Source organism: Dipodomys spectabilis, unplaced genomic scaffold, assembly GCF_019054845.1.
Source record: "Dipodomys spectabilis isolate Male_0828 unplaced genomic scaffold, ASM1905484v1 ptg000039l, whole genome shotgun sequence".
Lineage (NCBI taxonomy): Eukaryota > Metazoa > Chordata > Mammalia > Rodentia > Heteromyidae > Dipodomys > Dipodomys spectabilis.
This window is the reverse complement of record NW_024870716.1, coordinates 10,473,004-10,494,845: the sequence shown is the minus strand read 5'-3', so window position 1 is coordinate 10,494,845 and position 21,842 is coordinate 10,473,004. Positions and strand designations below refer to the sequence as shown.

The 21,842-nt window shown below is 41.2% G+C and overlaps 1 protein-coding gene across 1 annotated transcript in view; it reads right to left on the bottom strand.

Annotated features, from left to right (window-relative positions):
* Nucleotides 1–21,842, bottom strand: part of Syt10 (synaptotagmin 10) — an 81,595-nt gene that overhangs the window by 17,088 nt on the left and 42,665 nt on the right. Inside the window, 2 exon segments of the mRNA XM_042677712.1 lie at nt 20,414–20,923; nt 20,925–21,003. Coding sequence (XP_042533646.1) covers nt 20,414–20,923; nt 20,925–21,003 — 589 coding nt within the window.

The following is a 21,842-nucleotide window of genomic DNA, read 5'->3' as shown; positions in this document are numbered from 1 at the left end:
AATAAACTCCTGGGCAGCCAGGACTACAGGTGTGAGGCTCCAGCACTAGAATTTTGAATCCATGCATGAAAGGAGCTTGTGAGGAAAGCTAACACTGAGGCTGGATGCAAGGCTGTGCACTGATTTCTTCATTTTGGCTCTACCAATATGGAGCAGGGTAAATAAAGATCATTTTCTAATGATTGACTGTAGTCAACCTCACAAAGAGAGTTACACATAGGACATTTTTCCCCCATAAACACTCTCCTTTTTCTTTCTTCCTTCCTTCCTTCCTTCCTTCCTTCCTTTCTTTCTTTCTTTCTTTCTTTCTTTCTTTCTTTCTTTCTTTCTTTCTTTCTTTCTTTCTTTCTTTCTTTCTTTCTTTCTTTCTTTCTTTCTTTTCTTTCTTTCTTTTTGGCCAGCCCTGCAGCTTAAACTCAGGGTCTGAGTGCTGTCCCTCGATTTTTTCCTTCTTCTTCTTTTTCAAGGTTAGTGCTGTATCACCTGAACTACAGCTCCACTTCTGGGTTTTCTGGTAGCTTATTGGAGAGTAAGAGTCTCACAGACTTTCCTGTGTGGTCTGGCTTTGAACCATGATCCTCAGATCTTAGCTTCCAAAATTGCTAGGATGATAGGTGTAAACCACCGGCCTCAGGTCCAAGGACTCTTGCTCCCACATAAGAAATACCAGCCACTTGAAGTACAAACGGATATGCAAATGTTTGCACAGTGCATCTCATTTCAGAACTAAGTGATGCCCCAATGAAGCCAAGCATTGTCTTATCTTGATGGAGAGTGGAAGGCTGAGAAGCAGAGGGTAATAATCAAGAGACGCTTTCCAGGAGAGGAATAATTACCATACTGGCATTTAAGGAATCAAAGTGATAGGACTGCATGGGGTTGGGGGAATGATGTTGCACATGAGTACTTTGAAAAATACTAAGAAATAAGAAAGGGATGGAAGGGAGGGAAGTGGAGAAGAATGAAGGAAGTGGTGATGATACTGATCAAGATACTCTGTACTTGTAACCTGACGGATAGAACTGTGACCCCTTTGTACAATGACTTAATCATTAAAAAACTGAAAAATTAGGGACAAAAGAGACCGAGTAGTACGTGCTGAGAAATATGGAATATGGTGGCCTCTGTGAGGGCAGGGCCTGACAGCTTCTATAGGTGACGAGGATCTGAAGGTTTTGGTGGCAGAAGAGTGAAGAAGGCCCCAGCAATTCGGGTCAGAAATGCTTGACTTGCTGGGCATCGGGAGCTACTTAGGAGGCTGAAATTTGAGGATTGAGAATTGAAGCCAGCCCAGGCAGCAAAGTCCATGAGGCTCTTATCTCCAATCAGCTGCCAAAAAATTGGAAGTGGAGATGTGGTTCACGTGGTAGAGTGCAAGCATTGAGCAAAACAGCTAAGGGACAGCACTCAGGCGCTGAGTTCAAGCCCCAGGACTGACACAAGGAAGGAAGGAAGGAAGGAAGGAAGGAAGGAAGGAAGGAAGGAAGGAAGGAAGGAAGGAAGGAAGGAAGGAAGGAAGGCAGGAAGGCAGGCAGGCAGGCAGGCAGGCAGGGAGGGAGGGAGGAAGGGAGGGAGGGAGGGAGGGAGGAAAGGAGGAAGGGAGGGAGGAAAGGAGGAAGGGAGGGAGGGAAGGAGGGAGGGAGAAAAGAAAAAAAGAGGAACAAGAGAAGAAAGGAAGAAAGAAAGAGAAAGGCTCTATTTAAAATTCTAGATATGCTACATACTAATTTGTGGGGCCCCAGCGTCCTGCAGGAGCCAAGGGCAGGTTCAGGAAGTGGGGACTGTATGGTGTGTGCTGAGATAGGGGCTGTCATCGGAACCATGATGGCGGCCACACACTCCTGGTGCATGTCTGCATTATCCTGTGTGCAAGTGAAAATGGCAGAAGCCACAGGATTCTGTATGCCTGGCCTTTCTGAGATGGAACAAGTGCTGCTTCTTTAGTGCCCCTAATCTTTACTGCATGCTGAAATCCTGTCATCTACCTCCTCTTCTTTCATCTGGAGACCACAACCACCCCAAGCTAACAGGTACTCTCCTGCCCAGAGGATGGCCAGTGGCTCACCCCTGTAATCTTAGCTATTCAGGAGGCTAAGATCTGAGGACTGAGGTTCAACCTGGGAGAAAAGTCCATGAGACTCTTTAAATACCAAAAATAAAATAAAAATAAAAGCCCAGAAGTGGAGCCATGGTTCAGATGGTAGAGTACTAGCCTTGAGCAAAAATAGCTCAGGGATAGCACCCAATCCCTGAGTTCGAGCCCCAGGAATGGCACTAAGAAAAAAAACTGAAGTAAAACAAAAACAAACAACAAAAACAAACCCTCTCTTTGTCTCTCTTGCCAATGAATATATGTCTAGAAGAATCCTTCTTCCATCATTATGGTATCTGCTCAATGGAATTACCACTAATTCTCAAGCACACAGCAATTTTTTTTCTTTCTTTAAATTGGGGTATAATTGTAAGTAAAATGGGAATAATAGCTTTGCTGAGGAGGCATCAAGCAAATATAGTGTTTGATATCTAAAAAGCAACTAGGAGGCTAATGAGAATAATATTTGGAAAACATTTCTGTATCATGAGAGCAGGCAATAGGATGGAAAATCCGGGAGGAGAGAGAGAGGTCAATGGAGTGAAATGGCGTGGGAGGTGTCGGCTGAGGAAAGGCTTGAATTCAGGGATATATTAAGAAATAAGAATCAAGAAGACATTGAGGGGGGGAAAACCCACTTCAAATAAACAACTGGTTGCTATGGTGCCAGAGTCACCACTTAGCACTCACAATGTAGCCTGCCTTTTCCATTTCCTCGAGGGTAAGGAAACAGATTTTTTTTCACACTGTGAACAGGGGATGTGTTACTGGATCAAAATAAGCTTCTTTACAAACTTACTCATCTTTTGTCCACTTTCTCCCCAAAATAAAGCTACGGGATTCAGACATCTGTGCAAGGTTTATTTCTCCCGGACCCCTCCCTACCCCTCAGTCACTTGAGAAAATAATGGAATGTAATCATGAGCAGTCAATCCACTTGCTAGTCCTTGACCTCAGCATATGTAGTATAAGATGAGGGCATTCAAGTTCCGAGGCTGGAAGCTCACACCTGTAATCCTTGCTACTCAGGAGGTTGAGATCTGACATTCCAGATAGGAAAGTCCATGAGACTCTTAGCTCCAATTAGCCACCAAAAAGCTGGAAGTGGAGATGTGGTTCAAGTGGTAGAACACTTGTTATGAGCAGAAAAGGCTGAGGGAGAGCACTGAGACGCTGAGTTCAATCCCCAGAACCAGCACACACACACACACACACACACACACACACACACACACACACACACCCTTCACATTTGTTTGTCATAGTGCTGGTAGAGGCTCATAGAAAAGGCTGCAAAAGAACAGTTGTTGCTAACAGATGGATGAAAAATGGTCACAAGAAACAGCTTTCACTTCATCTTGCAGAAAATATGCTGAATGAGGAAGGTTCTAATCGGCCAGGCAGAATACAGGGACTGATCTAGTTGGGGAATAATGAGAAGGTGCTAGAAGCTGCTGTGTGCAATGGCTTTTCCATTGCACTTGCCTCTGATAAAGAGCTTAACAGATTTTCTGATATGCACTAGGTGCCTAAGTCTCATGAAGTCCTCACTGCTCCACAGGACAAGATGCTCTTAACATTTCAGTCTCTATCTGGGCATCAGTGGCTCACATCTATAATTCTAGCTAATCAGGAGACTGAGATCTGAGGGCCAATGTTAGAAGTCAGTGGGGGCAAGAAACTCTTATCTCCTCCAAAGAGAAAAATCTGTAACATTATTTTTATCTCCAATTAGCCAGCAAAAAAACAGAAGCAGAGGTGTGGCTCAAGTGGTAGAAAGCTAGCCTTCAAGTGTTAGGCCCTGAGTTCAAGCTTCAGTGCCAGCACACACACACACACACACACACACACACACACACACACACACACACACACACACACACACAGGTACATACACACATACATATTTTGGTCTCTAAACCTTGCTACTTTTGTAATAAAAATTTCTTGTTATATTCCCATAACCCCAGAATTATGAGTCCAGCCTTGTTAAAAACCTTGGCAATCTCTAAACTTTCTTTTTTTTTTTTTTAATTTTATTTTATTTTATTTGTGAACATACTGTACAGAGGGGTTACAATTACATGGGCAGGATAATGCATACATTTCTTACCAAGCATTGCAGCCTCCTCCTTTGAATCTCTAAACTTTCAATCATTCATTAATATGCTTATGTACTATATATGTGTAAACATATGTGTACAACATATGTGTATATATGTATATGTATATATAGGTATATATGTTAGTATGCTTATGTACTATATACATATATGTATATATTATATATATACATATATATACTATATATATGTATAGTTATATATAGTATATATACTATAGCATATATATAATATGTATGTAGTATAGTATACATATATACATATATAGTATATACACATATATATAGCATATATATAGCATATATGTATACATACACACACACATATATACACACACACATAATGTTTGCAGACACTGTCTCTTTTTCTATCACCAGGGGAACACTGGTGACCAAGAACAGCTTTTTCTCCTAGGTGTTAGAATTGATTTTGGACACATGACCTCACCTCTTGGGATATCACACAGTGAAGCACAGGGAAAACACAGGAGTAAAAATAGAGGTCTGCTTAACTAAAAATTATTTTTTTCTCTAGCCAAATGCTGGGGCTTATGCCTGTCATCTTAGCTACTTGTGAGGCTGAGATCTGAGGAGGCTGGTTTGAAACCAGCCCAGGCAGGAAAGTCATGGCACTCTTATCTCCAATTAACCAGCAAAAGCTCAGGAACAATGCCCTGAGTTCATTCAGGCCCCAGGATGGGTGCTCACACGTGTGTGCGTATATGTATGTGTGCACACATGTGCACACACAAACACACATGCATGCACAGACAGACAATATATATGTTCTCCTAGATTCATTGTGATAATTGCTTTTTAGCAGAAGTTTTGGAAGTAGGGATGGTGATGAAAAGTATCTGGTTCTTCCCACAAAGATCTACGTTTCTGATGTGGTGATAAAAAATCTAAACATTAAGGCAAAGAAAAGAAATTACATCAGTAAGAACAGCATCTACAAAGGCTGCAGGTCATACAGGAAACACTGGCTCTGGCAAAGGTGGAACACAGTCACTGTGGCAATGGCTTTATTTAACCAAAGCCTTCGCCAGGACGACTTAACCAGATCACCTCTTAATAGTCTCTGCAGTCAGTATGGGTTCCATTTCCTTGGATAGAAATCACCTAGAAGGGTTGCAGTTAGATTTAAGAGGGATAAGATGCAAAGATAATACAAAATTATGAGCCTGGTTTGTAGCCTGACACATAATGCTTGCTAGAAAAAAAATCGTTTTTCTCTTGCTCATAAGTTGTTGTAGGTCAGTGACTGACAAGTTTAAAGCTCTAGAAAGAGTTCAATGCATGAATAAGTCATCAAGCCATCGGCACCCATGGCTCACACCTGGACACTCAGGAGGCTGAGATCTGAGGATCACAGTTTGAAGTCAGCCTAGGCAGGAAAGTCCATGAGGCTCTTATCTCCCAATTAACCACCAAAAAGCTGAACGTGAAGCTGTGGTTCAAGTAGTAGAGTGCTAGCCTTGAGCATAAAAGCTCATGGGCAGTGCCCAGGCCCTAAGTTCTAGGCCCAGAACTGGGACACACACACACACACACACACACACACACACACACACACACAAACTCAGGCCAGGACATGACTTTGGACACAGCAGGGTATCTACTGCTTGTAGATGTGAATACCACGCAACAGCCACAGAATACCTGAGCAGAAAAACTTCTTAGGGGCTGCTGGCATGGTCTTTATCAGTGAAATCTCCTCTATGTGTCAAAGGGCTGCCCATATAGAATCGCCATGAGCATGTAATAACTTATAGAAGTTTTGAGTGAATTAAGAAAAATACATTGACAGTGAAGGATATAGTCACTAGCTAAAAAGACTTCTTCCCTACAGAATTGGGGAAGAGCTTTGCCAGCAAGGGTCTAATATCCAGAGTATACAGAGCTCAAAACTGAACCCCCAAGGACTCAAAAAACCCAATTTTAATTAATTTAATTAAACAATAAATACAAATTTAAAAATAAATTAAAAATACACAATTTACAAACAGAAAAAGGAGCTAAATATAGATTTCCTGGCAGAAGTAAAAATGACCAATAAAAACATGAAGAAATGCTCAACATCTCAATCCATAAGGGATATGTAAATTAAAATAATACTGAGATTCTATCTCACCCCAGTAAGATTGGCCATCATCAAGAATACAAACAACAGCAGGGCATCAGTGGCTCATGCCTGTAATCCTAGCTACTCAGGATGCTGAGATCTGAGGATCACAGTTCAAAGCCAGCCTGGGCAGAAAAGTCCATGAGACTCTTATCTCCAATAAACCACTAGAAAACCAGAAGTGGAGCTGTGGCTCAAGTGTTAGAGTGCTTGCCTTGAGCTGAGGAGCACAGGGACAGCATCCAAGCACAGAGTTCAAGCCCCATGACTGACAAAAAAGAAAAAGAAAAAGAGAAAAGAATACAAACAACAAATAATGGTGAGGGTGTGGGAAGAAAGGACCTCTACTGCACTCTTGATAAAGATGTAAACTAGTGCAACCACTATGGAAGTCAATTTGGAGATTACTCAAAAAAAAAAAAAAAAAAGCAACATAGAAATACCCTGTATAACCCAGAAATACCATCCGTGGATATCAATCAAAAATATTAAAAGTCAGGATACAATAAAAAGCATTTGCACATCCATGTTTGTTGCTGCATTATTCACCATAGCCAAGTTATGGAAACAGCCCAGATGTCCTACCATGTATGAATGAATTAAACAAATATGATATATACATGCAGTTGTATTCATCCAGTACAAAGAATAATATTATGACATATGCAGGAAAAAAGATGGACCTGGAAAAAATTATGTTAAGTGAAGTAAGTCAGGTGTGATGAAGGGTGCATGTTTTCCTCTCACATGTGGAAGTTAGATCTAAATTATAAATATATATAAAAATATACAAGGTCATAGGCATATTGACAAACAAACTGACTAACCTGTGGTAGGCACAGGGGAGGAGTCCAATGGGCTAAATCCTTTGAATAACTTACTTTTTAACAAAATGAATACGAGGAAGCTGAAGTATGTTTTGACAAAGCAGCGTGAGACTCAAGGAAAGGGAGACAGATGAATGTAGAGAAGAATGGGCAAATGCAGTCATGCTATTCAATTCACATCTGTGAAAATGGAAGCAGGCAACTTGAGGGGAGGGGTGGCATGGGAGAGATAGGGGAGAACGATGAAAGGGGTGACATGGATCAAGATACACTGTGATCATACGCTGATGTGTTGAAGCGAAACTCCCCTGTAAAACTACTTAAAGATCATTTTAAAACAGTAAAAAGCAAATATGCATGATATTAGGAGCTAAAGAAGGAAGAAGATCAATGTATTGAATCGTATTTCTCTATAGGTCTCTCTAATCTAGTGTGGTCTGGGACTATGCTTGTTATAATTCTGTAGGGAAGTAGAACTTACGGCTTTTTTGTTCTTTGCACATCTGGTCATCCCTTTTAACTAGCTAACACAAGCAGTCTAATGACACTAGATGGCAAAGGGAAGAGGAGGAAGCAGTTTGACAGAATGAAATTAGTAAGTATAATTAACTCTGTAACTCTTATCCAGTTTCCAGCCCACTTCCCTTTCAACAAACCACCATATCTTGGCAAGGCACTTCCTCCCTTCCTCTTCTCAGCGATCCTGATTGAACCAGATCTCATTATGGTCAGTCAGGTGGGGGAAGGAGTGGGAAAAGGTTTCTACCATAAAACCTAGAGATTTCACATCCTAGTTCCAGTTGATTTCTTTCCTTTTCTTTTTCTATTTTTTTTGGTCATGGGCCTTGAACTCAGGAACTAGGTGCTATCCTGGGCTTTTGTGTGCAAGGCTAACACCCTACCACTTTATGCCACAGCTCCACTTCCAGTTTTCTGGTGGTTAATTGGAGATAAGAGTCTCATGGACTTTCTTCCCCGGGCTGGCTTTGAACCACAATCCTCAGATCTCAGCCTCTTGAATAGTCTTTCCCCTCTCAACTCTTTCTCCCCTCAAGCTGTAGAGTTCATTTCCAACATAGTGCCTAGTAAGTATCACTGTTTCATTGCTTCACCCTTTGTCCCACTGTTTCTGTGATTCCCTTTCCCTTTCCCAAACCAGATAAACTTATATACAAGACAAACGGTATAGAAATAAAAAAAAAACAACAACAGTGTCATTAAGGAATAAACCAAAGGGAAAAAAAAAGAAAGAAAAAAGAAATAACTGTTTACAGTACACTAAAGAAAAACCTCTTGTTTCTATTTCTTGGAATTCATTTTGATAAGCATCATTTTATATGGTCATATGCACATAGCTATTGAGCTATTGTGGTCTTCTATGAATATCCTAGACATATTCTAGTTATTACTGAGGGAAATCATGCAGCCTGTGTTTCTTTGGGTCTGGCTTACTTTGCTTAATATAATTTTTTCCAAGTCTTTCCATTTCCTTATGAATGAGGCAATGTCATTCTTTCTGATAGAAGCATAGAAATCCTTTGTGTATATATACCACATTTTCTTGATCCATTCATCTACTGAGGGGGCATCTGGCTGATTCATATCTTAACCTTGGTAAACAATTCTGCAATGAACATGGTTGTGCTGGTGGTTTTGGTGCAGTCTGCTGGATAAATGCCCATGAGTGGGATTACTGGGTTATAAGGAAGGCTCTATGTTTAGTCTTTTGAGGAACCTCCATACTGCTTTCCAGAGTGGTTGAATAGGTTTACATTCCCACAAACTGTGTAGTAGTGTTTCCTTTTGGCCACATCCCCACCAGCATCGGTTATTAGTTTTCTTGACAGTGGTCATTCTAAATGGGGTGAGGCAGAATCTCAATGTTGTTTTCATTTGCATTTCTTTTATGGCCAGATATTTTGGACATTTCTTCATATATCAATTGGCCAAGGAATAAATTTTATATTAAGCACATAAATCCTACTTATAACTTTGCAATGTATATGTGTGTGTGTGTGTGTGTGTGTGTGTGTGTGTGTGTGTGTGTATTCTACTGGTCTTAAGTCTTGACCTCACGGCCTGGGTGCTGTCCCTGAGCTTTTTCACTCATGGCTAGCTCTGTACTACTTTAGCCACATCTCCATTCTGCTTTGTGGTGGTTAATTAGGGATTAGAGTTGCATGGACTTTCCTGCCTGGGCTGTCTGTGAAGCTTGTTCCTCAAATCTCAGTCTCCTAAGTAGCTGGGATTACAAGTGTAAGCCATTTGCTCCCAGATTGTAACTTTACAAATTTTAAACAATTATTGTGCATATTTGAAATTTATAGCATGAATTAAGGAAAGTGAACAGCAAAATAGTAATTAAAAAGGAATAAGCACACAACCCTAAATGTGGTACTTGCCAGATACAGGTGAAGTATTTGGCTGAAATCAGAGTAGAAATTGGCCAAAGAACAGGATAGGGTTCAAAGCAGGGCAACTAGATGCCTCAGCAAGCCATCCAGCATCAGCGATAAGAACCCAGTGCTGCTGGCATCCCAGACACAGAGTGCTACATTCTGCCAGATGGTCCATTCATTTTTACCTTCCCTATTCAAGTGAGAACAAACTTGTCTACTAAGATGGTTTAGCTCTTATCCAGCATATCCATAGACTTTAACTTTTACCAAAAGCTATGAAATGCTCAGGTAATTAACCAATCAGGTCTCTTAACTACAAGTGTAACACAAATACGGAAGCAGAGGGAATAGCTCAATGCAGATACTGAGGCAAAAGCAATTTGGGATATACGAACAAAATGTGAATCTGATAAGAACTCAGTCTAGATTAGAAATACCCTAGGCATTTGGGGAGAGGCACTGAATACTTATCTTTTAAATTTTATGTTGTTACTACAAAGGTGATGTACAGAGGGGTTACAGTTACCTAAGTCAGGTAAAGAGTACATTTCTTTTTGGACAATGTCACCCCCTCCCTCGCTCTCTCCCAGTTTTTTCCCACCCGTCCCCACACACAATTTCCATAGTTTACTTTCAGCATAGTCTCTAGTGAGTATCACGGCTGCATTTGTTTACTTTGTCCCTCCATTTCTGTGCCCTACTTTACCCTCCCAAAGACAGATAAACAAACAAGGCAAAAAAGAAGGAAAATAAAAACAGCAACAAAGAAAAAACCTTGTTTCCATTTCCTGGAGTTCATTTTGATAAATGTTATTTTCTATGATCAGAGTGAATATTTACTTTATTTTGGGGGGAGGGGGTCTGGTCGTGGAGCCTGAACTCTGGGCCTGGGCACTGTCCCTCAGCTCTTCAGCTCAAGGCTAGCACTCTATCACTTGAGCTGACCCACAGCGCCACTTATGGCTTTTTTCTTTCTTTTTTTTTTTTTTTTTTGCTTATGTGGTACTGATGAATCAAATTCAGGGCCTCAGGCATGCAAAGCAAGCGCTCTACCACTGAGCCACCTTCCCAGCCCCTGAATATTTACTTTTAAATCTTGTTATTTATTCACAAGGGAATAGAAATATGTGCAATATATAATATTTTATAAAACTGTTTAAAATTTTTTTACCAATATTTAAAATATCTCTGTACAATTTCTAGTTAAAGGAATCCCTCTTAAATATGGTTATATAGCTGGGCACCAGGGGTTCATGCCTGCAATCTAGGTATTTGGGAAACTGAGATATGAGGATTACAGTTAGAGGCTAACCCAGGCAGGAAAGTCTGTTAGACTCTGATCACCAGTTAACCAGTAAAAGGCTGGAAGTGGAGCTGTGGTTCAGATGATAGAGTGTTAGCCTTTAGCAAAAAAGCTCAGGGACAGTACCCAGGCTTTGATTTCAAACCCCAGTACCAGCACATACACACAGACACAGGTGCGCACACACGCGTGCGTGTACACACACATACACACACACATATAAGAAAGCTCTCATAATCATTTCACAGTCTATGATAGTCCATGACAGTAACATGGCACTATTTTAAGTTTAAATTAAATAAAAGTTTACATCTGCCAGGCACTGTTGGCTCACACTTGTAATCCTAGCTACTCAGGGGTCTGAGATCTGAGGATAACAGATCAAAGCCAGCCCAAGTAGAAAAGACCCAGTGAGACTCTTATCTCCAATTAATCACTCAAAAACCAAAAGTGGCACTGTGGCTCAAAGTGGTAGAGCACTAGCTTTAAGAGAAAGAGCTCAGGGACAGCACCCAGCCCCAGTTGTTTTCTTTTTTTAAGTTTACATTCAACATAGATACATAGATTCTTCCTATCAGTTATTACAAAATGACTGAAACACTGGATGGCTGTACTCCTGAAGTTTGCTTGTATTATCCCAGTGAACCAACAATAAATTTAGAGTGGCTGGAAAACAGACATGTGATCAGTGGTTGCACAGGGATTAATTCAGAGATGAAACAGGGCACAGATTTGTGTCCAGGTGTGTGTGCCCAGGGCTCTAAGACAGCCAGCAACTTCCTGGGAAATGGAGAGAAATTGACAGCTACCATGAGAGATCTATCCTCCACTTTCTGCCCTCTGACACACCCTTGTGTTTAATGAGATACTGGAATTTTGTTATTTATTTATTCTTTAATCTATTTTTATGGGGGCTCTCCTTCTAGGTTTTCTTTTTCCATTCAAGTCTGGCACTCTACCACTTGGGCCACACCTCCACTTGCAGCATTTTTGGTAGTTAATTGGAAAGAAGAGTGTCACAGACTTTCTTCCTCCAGCTAGCTTCAAACCATGATCCTCAGCTCTCAGTCTGCTGAGTAGCTAAAATTATAGTCATGAGCCACCATTGCTTGTTTTTTCCTATTTTTTCAAATTGTCAATTCACACATTGTTGCTGAGCTAACACACTTTAGATGAGAATTCACTGATGAAAGCAAAATGAATATATATATATAGTATATTCTGAAACATGCAAGAGAATTGGGGTTGAATTGAGAATATATTTGCAGCTGGGCACTGGTGGCTCACACCTGTAATCCTAGCTACTCATGAGGCTGAGATCTGAGGATTGTGGTTGAAAGCCAGCCTGGGAAGGAAAGCCCATGAGACTGTTATTTAAAAAAAACCATCAGAAAACCAGAAGTGGTGCTGTGGCTCAAATTGTAGAGCACTCAACTTGAGCTGAAGAGCTAAGGGACATTGCCAGGCCCCATGACTGACAAAAAAAAAAAAAGAAGAAGAAGAAAGAAAAAAAGAAAAAGAAAAGAATATATTTGCCTGAGCTGGGTACTCACTGTTGGCTCAAACATATAATTCTAGCTACTCAGGAGGGTGAGATCTGAGAATCATGGTTCAAAGCCAGCCCAGAAAGAAAAATCTTTGAATCTTTTATCATCTCCAATTAACCAGCAAAAAGTCAGAAGTGGAGGTATAGCTCAAGTGGTAGGGAGTGCCTGTCCTAAGTGAAAAGCTAAGGGTTAGTACCCAGGCCTGAGTTCAAGTGCTGGTATCAACACACACACACACACACACACACACACACACACACACACACACGAATATATGAATATATCAGTACTGTGTATTGATTCATACCTGTAATTGTAGCTATTCAGGAGACAGAGAATAAGAGAATATTAGTTTGAGATCAGCATGGGCAAAAGACTCAGAAGACTCCTACCACCATCACAACTAAAATCCCTAATGTGATATAAATCTTAATAACAGCGGTATGGGGGGAGGGCAGGGAACATTACACATAGGAGAATCGCAGTCCAATGACAGCACTGGGCAAAACTGTAAAAGCCTATTCAAAAAGTAACCAAAGCAGGGCTGGGAAGGTGGCTCAGTGATAGAGTACTTGCCTTGCATGCCTGAGCCCTTGGGATCCATTCCTCAGAACCACATAAGCAGAAAAAGCCAGAAGTGGTGCTGTGGCTCAAGTGGTAGAGCACTAGCCTTGAGCTGAAGAGCTGAGGGACAGTACCTAGGTCCAGAGTTCAGGCCCCACAATTATTTCGTGGTGCATTCAGTACCTGAGTGCTAGATACAGTGAACAGGACAGTTTCCTCCTGTCTGTTCCATTGAGGTTGACTCTGCCAAACAACATGTCACAGATAATTCATTAGAAACAATGGATTTGAAGTCAGGCACCTGTGGTACATGCCTGCAATCCTAGTTACTCAGGAAGCTGAGAAATGAAGATCATGTTTTGGAGTCAGCCTGGACAGGAAAGTTCATGAGACTTCTACCTCTGATGAACCACAAAAATCTGGAAATGGAGCTGTGGCTGAGTGGTAGAGCACCAGTGTTGAGCAAAAAAGCTCAGGTACAGCCCCTAGGCCTTGAGTTCATGCCCCAGGGCTGGCACAAAAAAGAGAGAAAGACAGAGAGAGAAGGAGAGAGGGAGGGAGGGAGAGAGAGGGGGAGAGAGAGGGAGGGAGGGAGGGAGGGAGGGAGGAAGGAAGGAAGGAAGGAAGGAAGGAAGGAAGGAAGGAAGGAAGGAAGGAAGGAAGGAAGGAAGGAAGGAGAGGAACAATAGATTCTAACACTTCAAACCTTTGAGCTAGAGCAATTTGGTATGCCTATGTCCTTTCATTTTTCTTGTGAGTGTTTTGAAGTTTGTAGAAGAGTTGTGGCTATAAAATGTTTTTACTGAATAGAGAAGTTAAATAAGTTAATGTGCAAAAAGGAAGCTGGTTCTTATCAAAACCAGGAAATCTTTTTCTCAAGGATGTGTATTTTCGGGGGAGGGAGGGGAGGGAGGAGAGATGGGAGGGCAGGGATGGTAAGGGGAAACAAAAGAGGAGGCAACAATGCTTGATAAGAAACGTACTCATTACCTTGCTCATGTAATTGTAACCTCTCTGTATATTTTTACAATAAAAAACTTATTAATTAAAAATAGGATGTGTATTTTCATTGACTTCTTGAATATGCATTGGAAAACTACATTTTGCTATTCAAAATACACAAGTCTTCTCAATGAGTAAGTTGTCAAAGGAGTTAAACATTGGAATAATATAATAGACATGTGGTTCTAGAATAGAAATAGATAAAGCAATAAGTTGCAAATTATCTTTTCTCTAGGTTTATTCATCTAGTATATATTACGTTGCCAACAGGCATCTACAATTATTAAATTGTCATATGTCTAAACATAGACTTTTGGGGCTGGGGCTGGGCACTGTCCTTGAGCTTCTATTTCTTAAGGCTAGCACTCTACTACTTGAGCCACAGCTCTGGCTCTTTTTTTTTTTTTTTTGGTGTTGGGAGGTAGTTTATTGGAGATAAGAGTCTCATGAACTTTTCTGCCCAGGCTGTCTTGGAACCTGATCCTCAGATGTCAGCCTCCTTAGTTGCTAGGATTACACATGTCTGGCACCCGCACCTGGCTAACATAGACATGTGTATACATGTGTATGCATGAGTGTGTTTGTGCATGTGTGTAGATCACTTATCATTTCTATTAGACTTAAGTCTTTGACTAAAATTGATATTTTACTAGTATTCCTTTATAATTTCTACTAAATATCTGTACATATTTCCATGGATATCTCAGTGGTTATTTTTTTTTTATAATAAAACCAAAGTTATTTTCCTCTAATACTGTAAAAAATCAAATTTCATGGGAACTTTTTTAAGATAAAGATTGGATAGGTTTTAGATATATGGGGGAAAAAATCATAGCAGAGACTCTATAATGGAAATTTGTTGGAACCAAATACTTAAAGCAATTTAAAAAACCCCATCACATAAAGCGGTAATTCTGATTATCACAGAATTCTATTCTCAATAATTATAATTGGCATAAAGAAGAGAAAAGAGAGCCATGACATTTATATCAATATGCCAGTAAAAATATAGTTTAATAACACTAAAAATAGCATTAAAAATTAAAGCTATACCAGATAAAAACACCGATAAAAATTTGTTCACACTAATTTGATTAAATTGATTTACTTCTTGGAAATGCCATGTTTCTAGACTATTTAAAAAACAAAAACCAAAACAACAACAACAAAAAAGCTTGGTGCCAGTGGCTCATGTCTGTAATCCTAGCTACGCAGGAGGTTGAGGTCTGAGGATAGTGGTTTGAAGCCAGCCTGGGCAGAAAAATCCTTGAGACTCTTAAATAAACTACCAAAAACCTGAGTGGAGCTATGGCTCAAGTGGTACAACACTAGTCTTGAGCTAAAAAGCTCAGGAACAGTGCCCAGGCCTTGAGTTCAAGCTTCAGGACTGGCACACACACACACACACACACACACACACTTGCTCACACACAAGCATACAACACAACAATACCTAACTGTGAAACAGGGACAGAATGAGTGTAAGAGCAGTGGCCAGGCAGAGAGTAAGGAGGAGTGAATATGATCAATGCACTTCACATTCCATGCTGGAAAACAGAATAAGGAAACCCATTCAAGACTATGTTTTAATGGGGCAGGTGGGGCAAGAAGAGTATTAGAGGAGGTAAATTTGATCCAAGTCTATTATATACACATATGGAAAATCTCAATGATCCCCCCCTTTGTACAAAGTAAGATACACTAACAAAAATTCAAAGGCTGGTACAGGTAACTCACATCTGTAATCCTAGCTCCTCAGGAGACTGAGATCTGTGGATCACAGTTGCAAGCCAGCCTGGGAAGATCAATCCAGAGACTCTTGTCTCTAGTTAAACAGTAAGAGACTGAATGGCTGGGCCCTGATGGCTCACGCCTATAATCCTAGATACTAAGAAGGCTGAGATCTAAAGATCACAATTTGAAGCCAGCCCCGACAAGAAATTACATGAAACTCTTATCTCCAATTAACTACCAAAAACTCATAAATTGAGCTGTGGCTCAAGGTGGCAGAACACTAGCCCTGAACTCAAGGGCTCAGGGACAACACCCCAGGCCCTAAAGTCAAGCCTGAGGGAGGGAGGGGAGAAGATAAAGGGGAAGGGATTGAATGTTTCTTTCATGCCCTCCACTACAAATTGTGGTGTTTGTGCTGTTTTAAGACCTTCAGTTTGTGGAAATGTTTACAGCAAAATAGGAAATTAATGAGCTAGACATACAGGAGTATTGAAAATAAGAATGGAGAGAATATTTAATTGCAAAGTATGCATTATTAACAGTCGGAAGTTTTCACAATTCTTGATTTTCCTAGGGACCAGTTTGGAATACAAAAACTTGTGATTTGGGGGCTGGGAAGGTGGCTCAGTGGTAGAGTGCTTGCCTTGCATGCATGAGGCCCTGGGTTCGATTCCTCAGCACCACATAAGCAAAAAGAAAAAAGCCAGAAGTGGTGCTGTGGCTCAAGTGGTAGAGCGCTAGCCTTGAGCTGAAGAGCTGAGGGATAGTACCCAGGCCTAGAGTTCAGGCCCCACGACTGGACCCAAAAAACAAACAAACAAAAAAAAAAAACTTCTGAATTTAACAAAAACCAGAATTGGAGGTGTGGCTCAAGTACTAGAACATCAGCTTTGAATGAAAAGCTAAAGAAGAGCATGAAATCTTTAGTTCAAGCTCTGTGATACAACACACACACACACACACACACACACGAAATTGGTATGGAATTTTAGCTAGGTTTCAGTGGCTCACGCCTGTAACCCTAGTTACTCAAGAGGCTGAGATCTGAGCATCAAGGTTCCATATACTCCAAGCAGACAAAATGGAAATTCTATCTCTAATCAACCAGCAAAAAGCCAAGAGTGGAGTTGTAACTCAAGTGGTAGAGCACCAGCCTTTGAGCAAAAAGCTAAGCCAAGAAGTGAGTTGCTAAGTTCAAGTTCCAGGAGGTACCAAAACTCTAAAACAAACAACATGCCAAACAGTAATGTCACTAAACCTCCAATGTTAAAAATTAAAATTATTTTTAGACCTCATTTGCAGATTACTTATCTCTGAACTTGAAGGTATCAACAAAACATGCTTCAAAATGTTTATATAGAAATGTGTTTTAGCTCTAATACTTAGAGCATGCCAACAACTGGTGGATACTTGGTGAATGCTTGTTAACAAATAAAAGAAGTAATATACAAATAAAGTGTCCAAGGAAATAACCTCACAACTAATTTCAGTCTAAATTTAGAGAATAATAGAAGGTGCTGTATTTTTGTATGTAAGTGCTGGTCTTGGGGCTTGAACTCAGTCCTGGGAGCTGTCTCTGAGCTTTTGTGCTCAAAGTTAACACTCTACCACTTGAGCCATAGCTCCACTTCAGCTTTTTTCTGGTTAATTGGAGATAAGCATTTCAGACCTTTTTGCTCTGGCTGGGTTTGAACCAAGATCCTCAGAGCTCATGTATTTTTTTAACATAATAAATCATTATCTCTCATACTTTCCTTATAGAAATATAGCAACATAGGAAACAAAAATGAGCCTAAAAGCAAAAGAACTCCAATGTTCCTTTGAAACATGATCCAGTTTCAAATTTCTTATTTTGTTCCCTATTAAAATCCTAGTAGATGATGAGTGGATCCAAAAATTGTGGTACCTATATATAATGGAATATTATGCAGCCATTAGAAAGGACAAAACAATGGCATTTGCAGGGAAATGGATGAACTAGAGCAAATCATTATGAGTGAGGTAAGCCAAGAGCAAAGAGACAAATGGCACATGGTCTCCCTGATATGTTGATGCTAAAGCCAAAATGCAAGGACATAAGACAAAGTTAGCAGGACTCGAGAAACAAAGGACAGCCATTCATCTTGTCATATCATTGCTAAATGACTTCATGTTATTGACCACATATATGGTATATATATATATATATATATATATATATATATGCCAGCAACAGAGGGAAGCTAGGAGGAGGACACAGAATCAGTGGGAAATGGGAAAACATAAAACAGAGAGGCTCATCAGCTGCACTGGACATAGATGAAAATGAGCTAAGCAACCCAAAGACAGTGATGTGAAGGGAAGAATGAGAGGGAAGGAAGGAACAGCCTCCACTAAGCAAAAGGAAAGAAATGTAATCATCACCTGATGTGGAAGAAATAATTGTATTGTCAAAGATCATAGAAGTCACAAACTTTATAGACCGTGATAATGACAATTTGCCTTGTGAAGGTTAAAATGTGTTTGTGACTTTAAGTATCACTATCTCTCAATACTGTGAAATTTATGTAATCACCTAATCTCAATTTAAAAAAAAAAAAAGAAGAAAACAAAAGTGAGAGAAGGATTGGGTTAGGAGCGATGGGTGACAATGTTTTCATATACTGTTTCGTAGACTGGGAACTTAAAAGTAAAAATAAAATAAAATAAAATCATAGTAGAGGCGTGAAATAAAAACTCAATCGTAGCTTGCATTAGCCATCTCTTTGCTATTCAAGAAGCTGACATCTGAGAATAGAGGTCCAAAGTCAGAAAAGTCTGTGAGACCCTTATCTCTAATTAACCACTAAAAAGCCAGAAGTAGAGGTGTGGCTCATGGGGTAGAAAGCCATCCTTGAGTGGAAAAGCAAAGGGCAAGCAAAGGGCCCCAAATTCAAGCCCTAGTCCCCAGTACTGATGCTTGCACATGCGTGTGCGCACACACACACACACACACACACACACACACACGAACAGTAGAAATTGTTTGCAGATACAATGTAGTACTAAATTTGCAGTATAAATCTTTGTTATTTTATATACATATTTCATAATAATCATCTCAAATACTGACTACTAGAAAAATATTAAGAAGAAATTTTAAGATTTTGAATCTCAAAATTTGCTTTATCTTCTTTTAAAATAATTCTTTATGTGTTTTCAACTTCAGTATTTTGAGCTTGTAATTGTGTGTGTGTGTGTGTGTGTGTGTGTGTGTGTGTGCCAGGACTGGATCTTAAACTCAGGATTTCTCCCTCTCACTTGTTTTTTTCACTCAAAGTTGAAATTGTTTTTTTCACTCAAAGTTGAAACTCTACACCTTAAGCCACACCTCCACTTCCAGCTTTTACTGGTTTATTAGTGATAAGGGTCTCTTGAATGTAACTGTTTAGGCAGGCTTTAAACTGCTACCTTCAGATCTCAATTTCCTGAGTAGCTGGGATTACAAGTGTAATGGCTAAGTCTATAAATTTTAACAATACTTTTTTTACAATGAAAAATATATGAAGATATCAAATAGTATAAAGCTAAATGTTCCTATTTTAAAATTAATAAATCAATACACTTTAGAAATCTAACGTAAGAGACCAATTTTCTAACTCCACTTCTATAATTCTCTGCTAGACAATCTTAAATAAGAGACAAATTTGAAAAAATAAAACACAATTTTGATAACTAAAATAGCTTAAACATCTAGCTATAAGAAAATGGTTAAGTAAATTGGTCACAAATTTAACTATCATTCATTAAAGCAAATACAGCAAAAAAAGAAGTGTGAAAATGTTAAACCTATTATGATTTTCATTATTGTAATGCATGCATAACAAAGAAATTGGACAGCAACATGCCAAAATGTTTTATACAGTCTGTAGCACTGTTGGATATTTAAATCTGATCCTGTATGCTTTGTACTATTTTCCTAATTTTCACTCCTTTTGTTGATACTACGTTACAATCAGGAAGCACATTTCCTAATGAAAGAGTTCTAATGTGAACGAGCACTGATGGATGGATAGCTCAGCCTTTGGTTCACTGTTAATTACGCATGCCTCACAAACACCTTCTGAAGGAAGAGGCTACTTTAGATCAAACCGAATGATATCAAAGCACATTTTAGGTTTGATCTGTGGAACTAAATTACCTTAACTCCTGAAGACCGATATTAACTGTAGGGAAATTGGGTTGCTGAGAAGAGCGTACATATAAATACCTTATAAAAGAAAACGGTATTATCGGTAAGATCTGCCTTGTCACGGATGCGACCGCGAATATCACCCATTGTGGGGGGGTCAGCCCCCCCAAATCATTATGCAATACCATCTTACCTTTGCCAGTGGCCTGCGTCTGTAATCCTTGCCACTTGCGCGAGGCTCAGATCAGAGGATCCGCAGTGGGAACCAGCCCAGGCAGGCAAGTTCAGGAGATTGTGCTCTCCAGTGAACCAGCCGAAAGCTGGAGGTGAAGCTGTGACTCCAGTGGTAGAGGCACTGGCTTGGATCCAGCGCCCAGGCCCTGAGTTCAAGCCCCAAGACCAGCATGCACACATACAAAAATGAATGACGACAAATAAACAGCAGACGTGACCGTGGCCGGTGCTGGGGATCTGAGCGCTAGAGCGGGGAACGCACGCGTTCTACCCCACCCCCAGGCCGTCCGGGCCGGCCAGGCCCACTCACTCACCGCGGTGGCACAGCGGATGTCCTTCCACACCGAGGCTTCCCGGGACAGGTCGGACACCTCGAAGAGGTTGTCGAGGATCACCTCCCCGATCATGTCGTGCCTGGAGAACCTGTCGAAGTCGTAGACGCTGAAGTGCAGCTTGCGCGCGCCCAGCTGCGCGTAGGCCACGGGGAAGTGGAAGGCCTCGTCGAAGAGCGGGTTGAGCGTCTTCCTGTGCACGCGCGTCTGGAACTTCTTCTTCCTGTCGGGGAGCAGGTACATCTTCACGTAGGGGTCGGAGGAGCCCGTCAGGTCCTTGGCGGGCAGGTCCAGCGCCTGAATCATCCTCACCACCAGGAGCTCGTTCTCGTAGTCGTAGCGCAGGGAGAAGTGCAGCTTGCCGCACGCCGGGGCGTCGTTGGCGCGCTGGCCCTCCGAGTCCACCGACCTCTGCTTGTACAGCTCGGGCTTGATCCTGCCGATGCTCGTGCTGGTCTCCCCGCGCGGCGGCGGCGGGTGGCGGCAGGGGCCCCGCGGGCTCCGCGCCCGGCCCGAAGTCCACGCTGGACACCTGCATCTGCCGCGGCAGGTGCCTCCGGAACGAGTTGTGCCTGCACACACGGACATGGACACGGACGCGCGAGCGCGCGCCAGCCATCAGTGCCTTGCGGGAAAGAAACCGCACCCTGTGCCTCAGCCGCCCTCCCAGCCCCTGCAAGGACCGAGAGGTGGCGAGGCGGATGCCTGTGGCACCAGAGACGGACAGACAGACAGACAGACAGACAGACAGACAGACAGAGACACACACACACACACACACACACACACACACACACACACACACACACACAGTTTCCCTGGAAAAATCAGGGAAACTGTATTCATCACCCCCCCCCCTTCCACCCGCCAATAGTCCCCTAGAAAATTCTAGAAATAACTGAAATTCAGAGATGTCCTTTTTCTTAAAAAAATATTCTTTGATGCCAGTGCTGGGACTTGAACTCAGGCCCAGGCAACTGTCGCTAAGCTTTTTGTTTTTTGGCTCAAAGCTGCCACTCTACCACTCGGGCTACCGCTCTACTTTTGGGTTGATTGACTGGAGATAGGACTCCCGTGGACTTTGCTGCCTGGGCCTGCCTTCGAACTGTGGTCCTCAGATCTCAGCCTCAGGCGTGAGCCACTGGTGCCTAGCAGAGAGGTACATTTTTTTTTTTAATTGGTCCTGGAGCTTGAACTCGAGGTCTGGGTGCTATCAAGTTGTTTTTTTTTGTTTGTTCGTTTTTGCTCAAGTCTAGTGCGGTGACATGTACATTTTTGTAAGCTTTTGGAATTTTGCCATCTTTACCATGGGTATCTAAATAAGATGGTTATTCAGAGTCACAACTAAAAACAACATTCAATGTTGCATAAAAACAATAGATGTTGCTATGTATCTGTGCCTATCCAGACT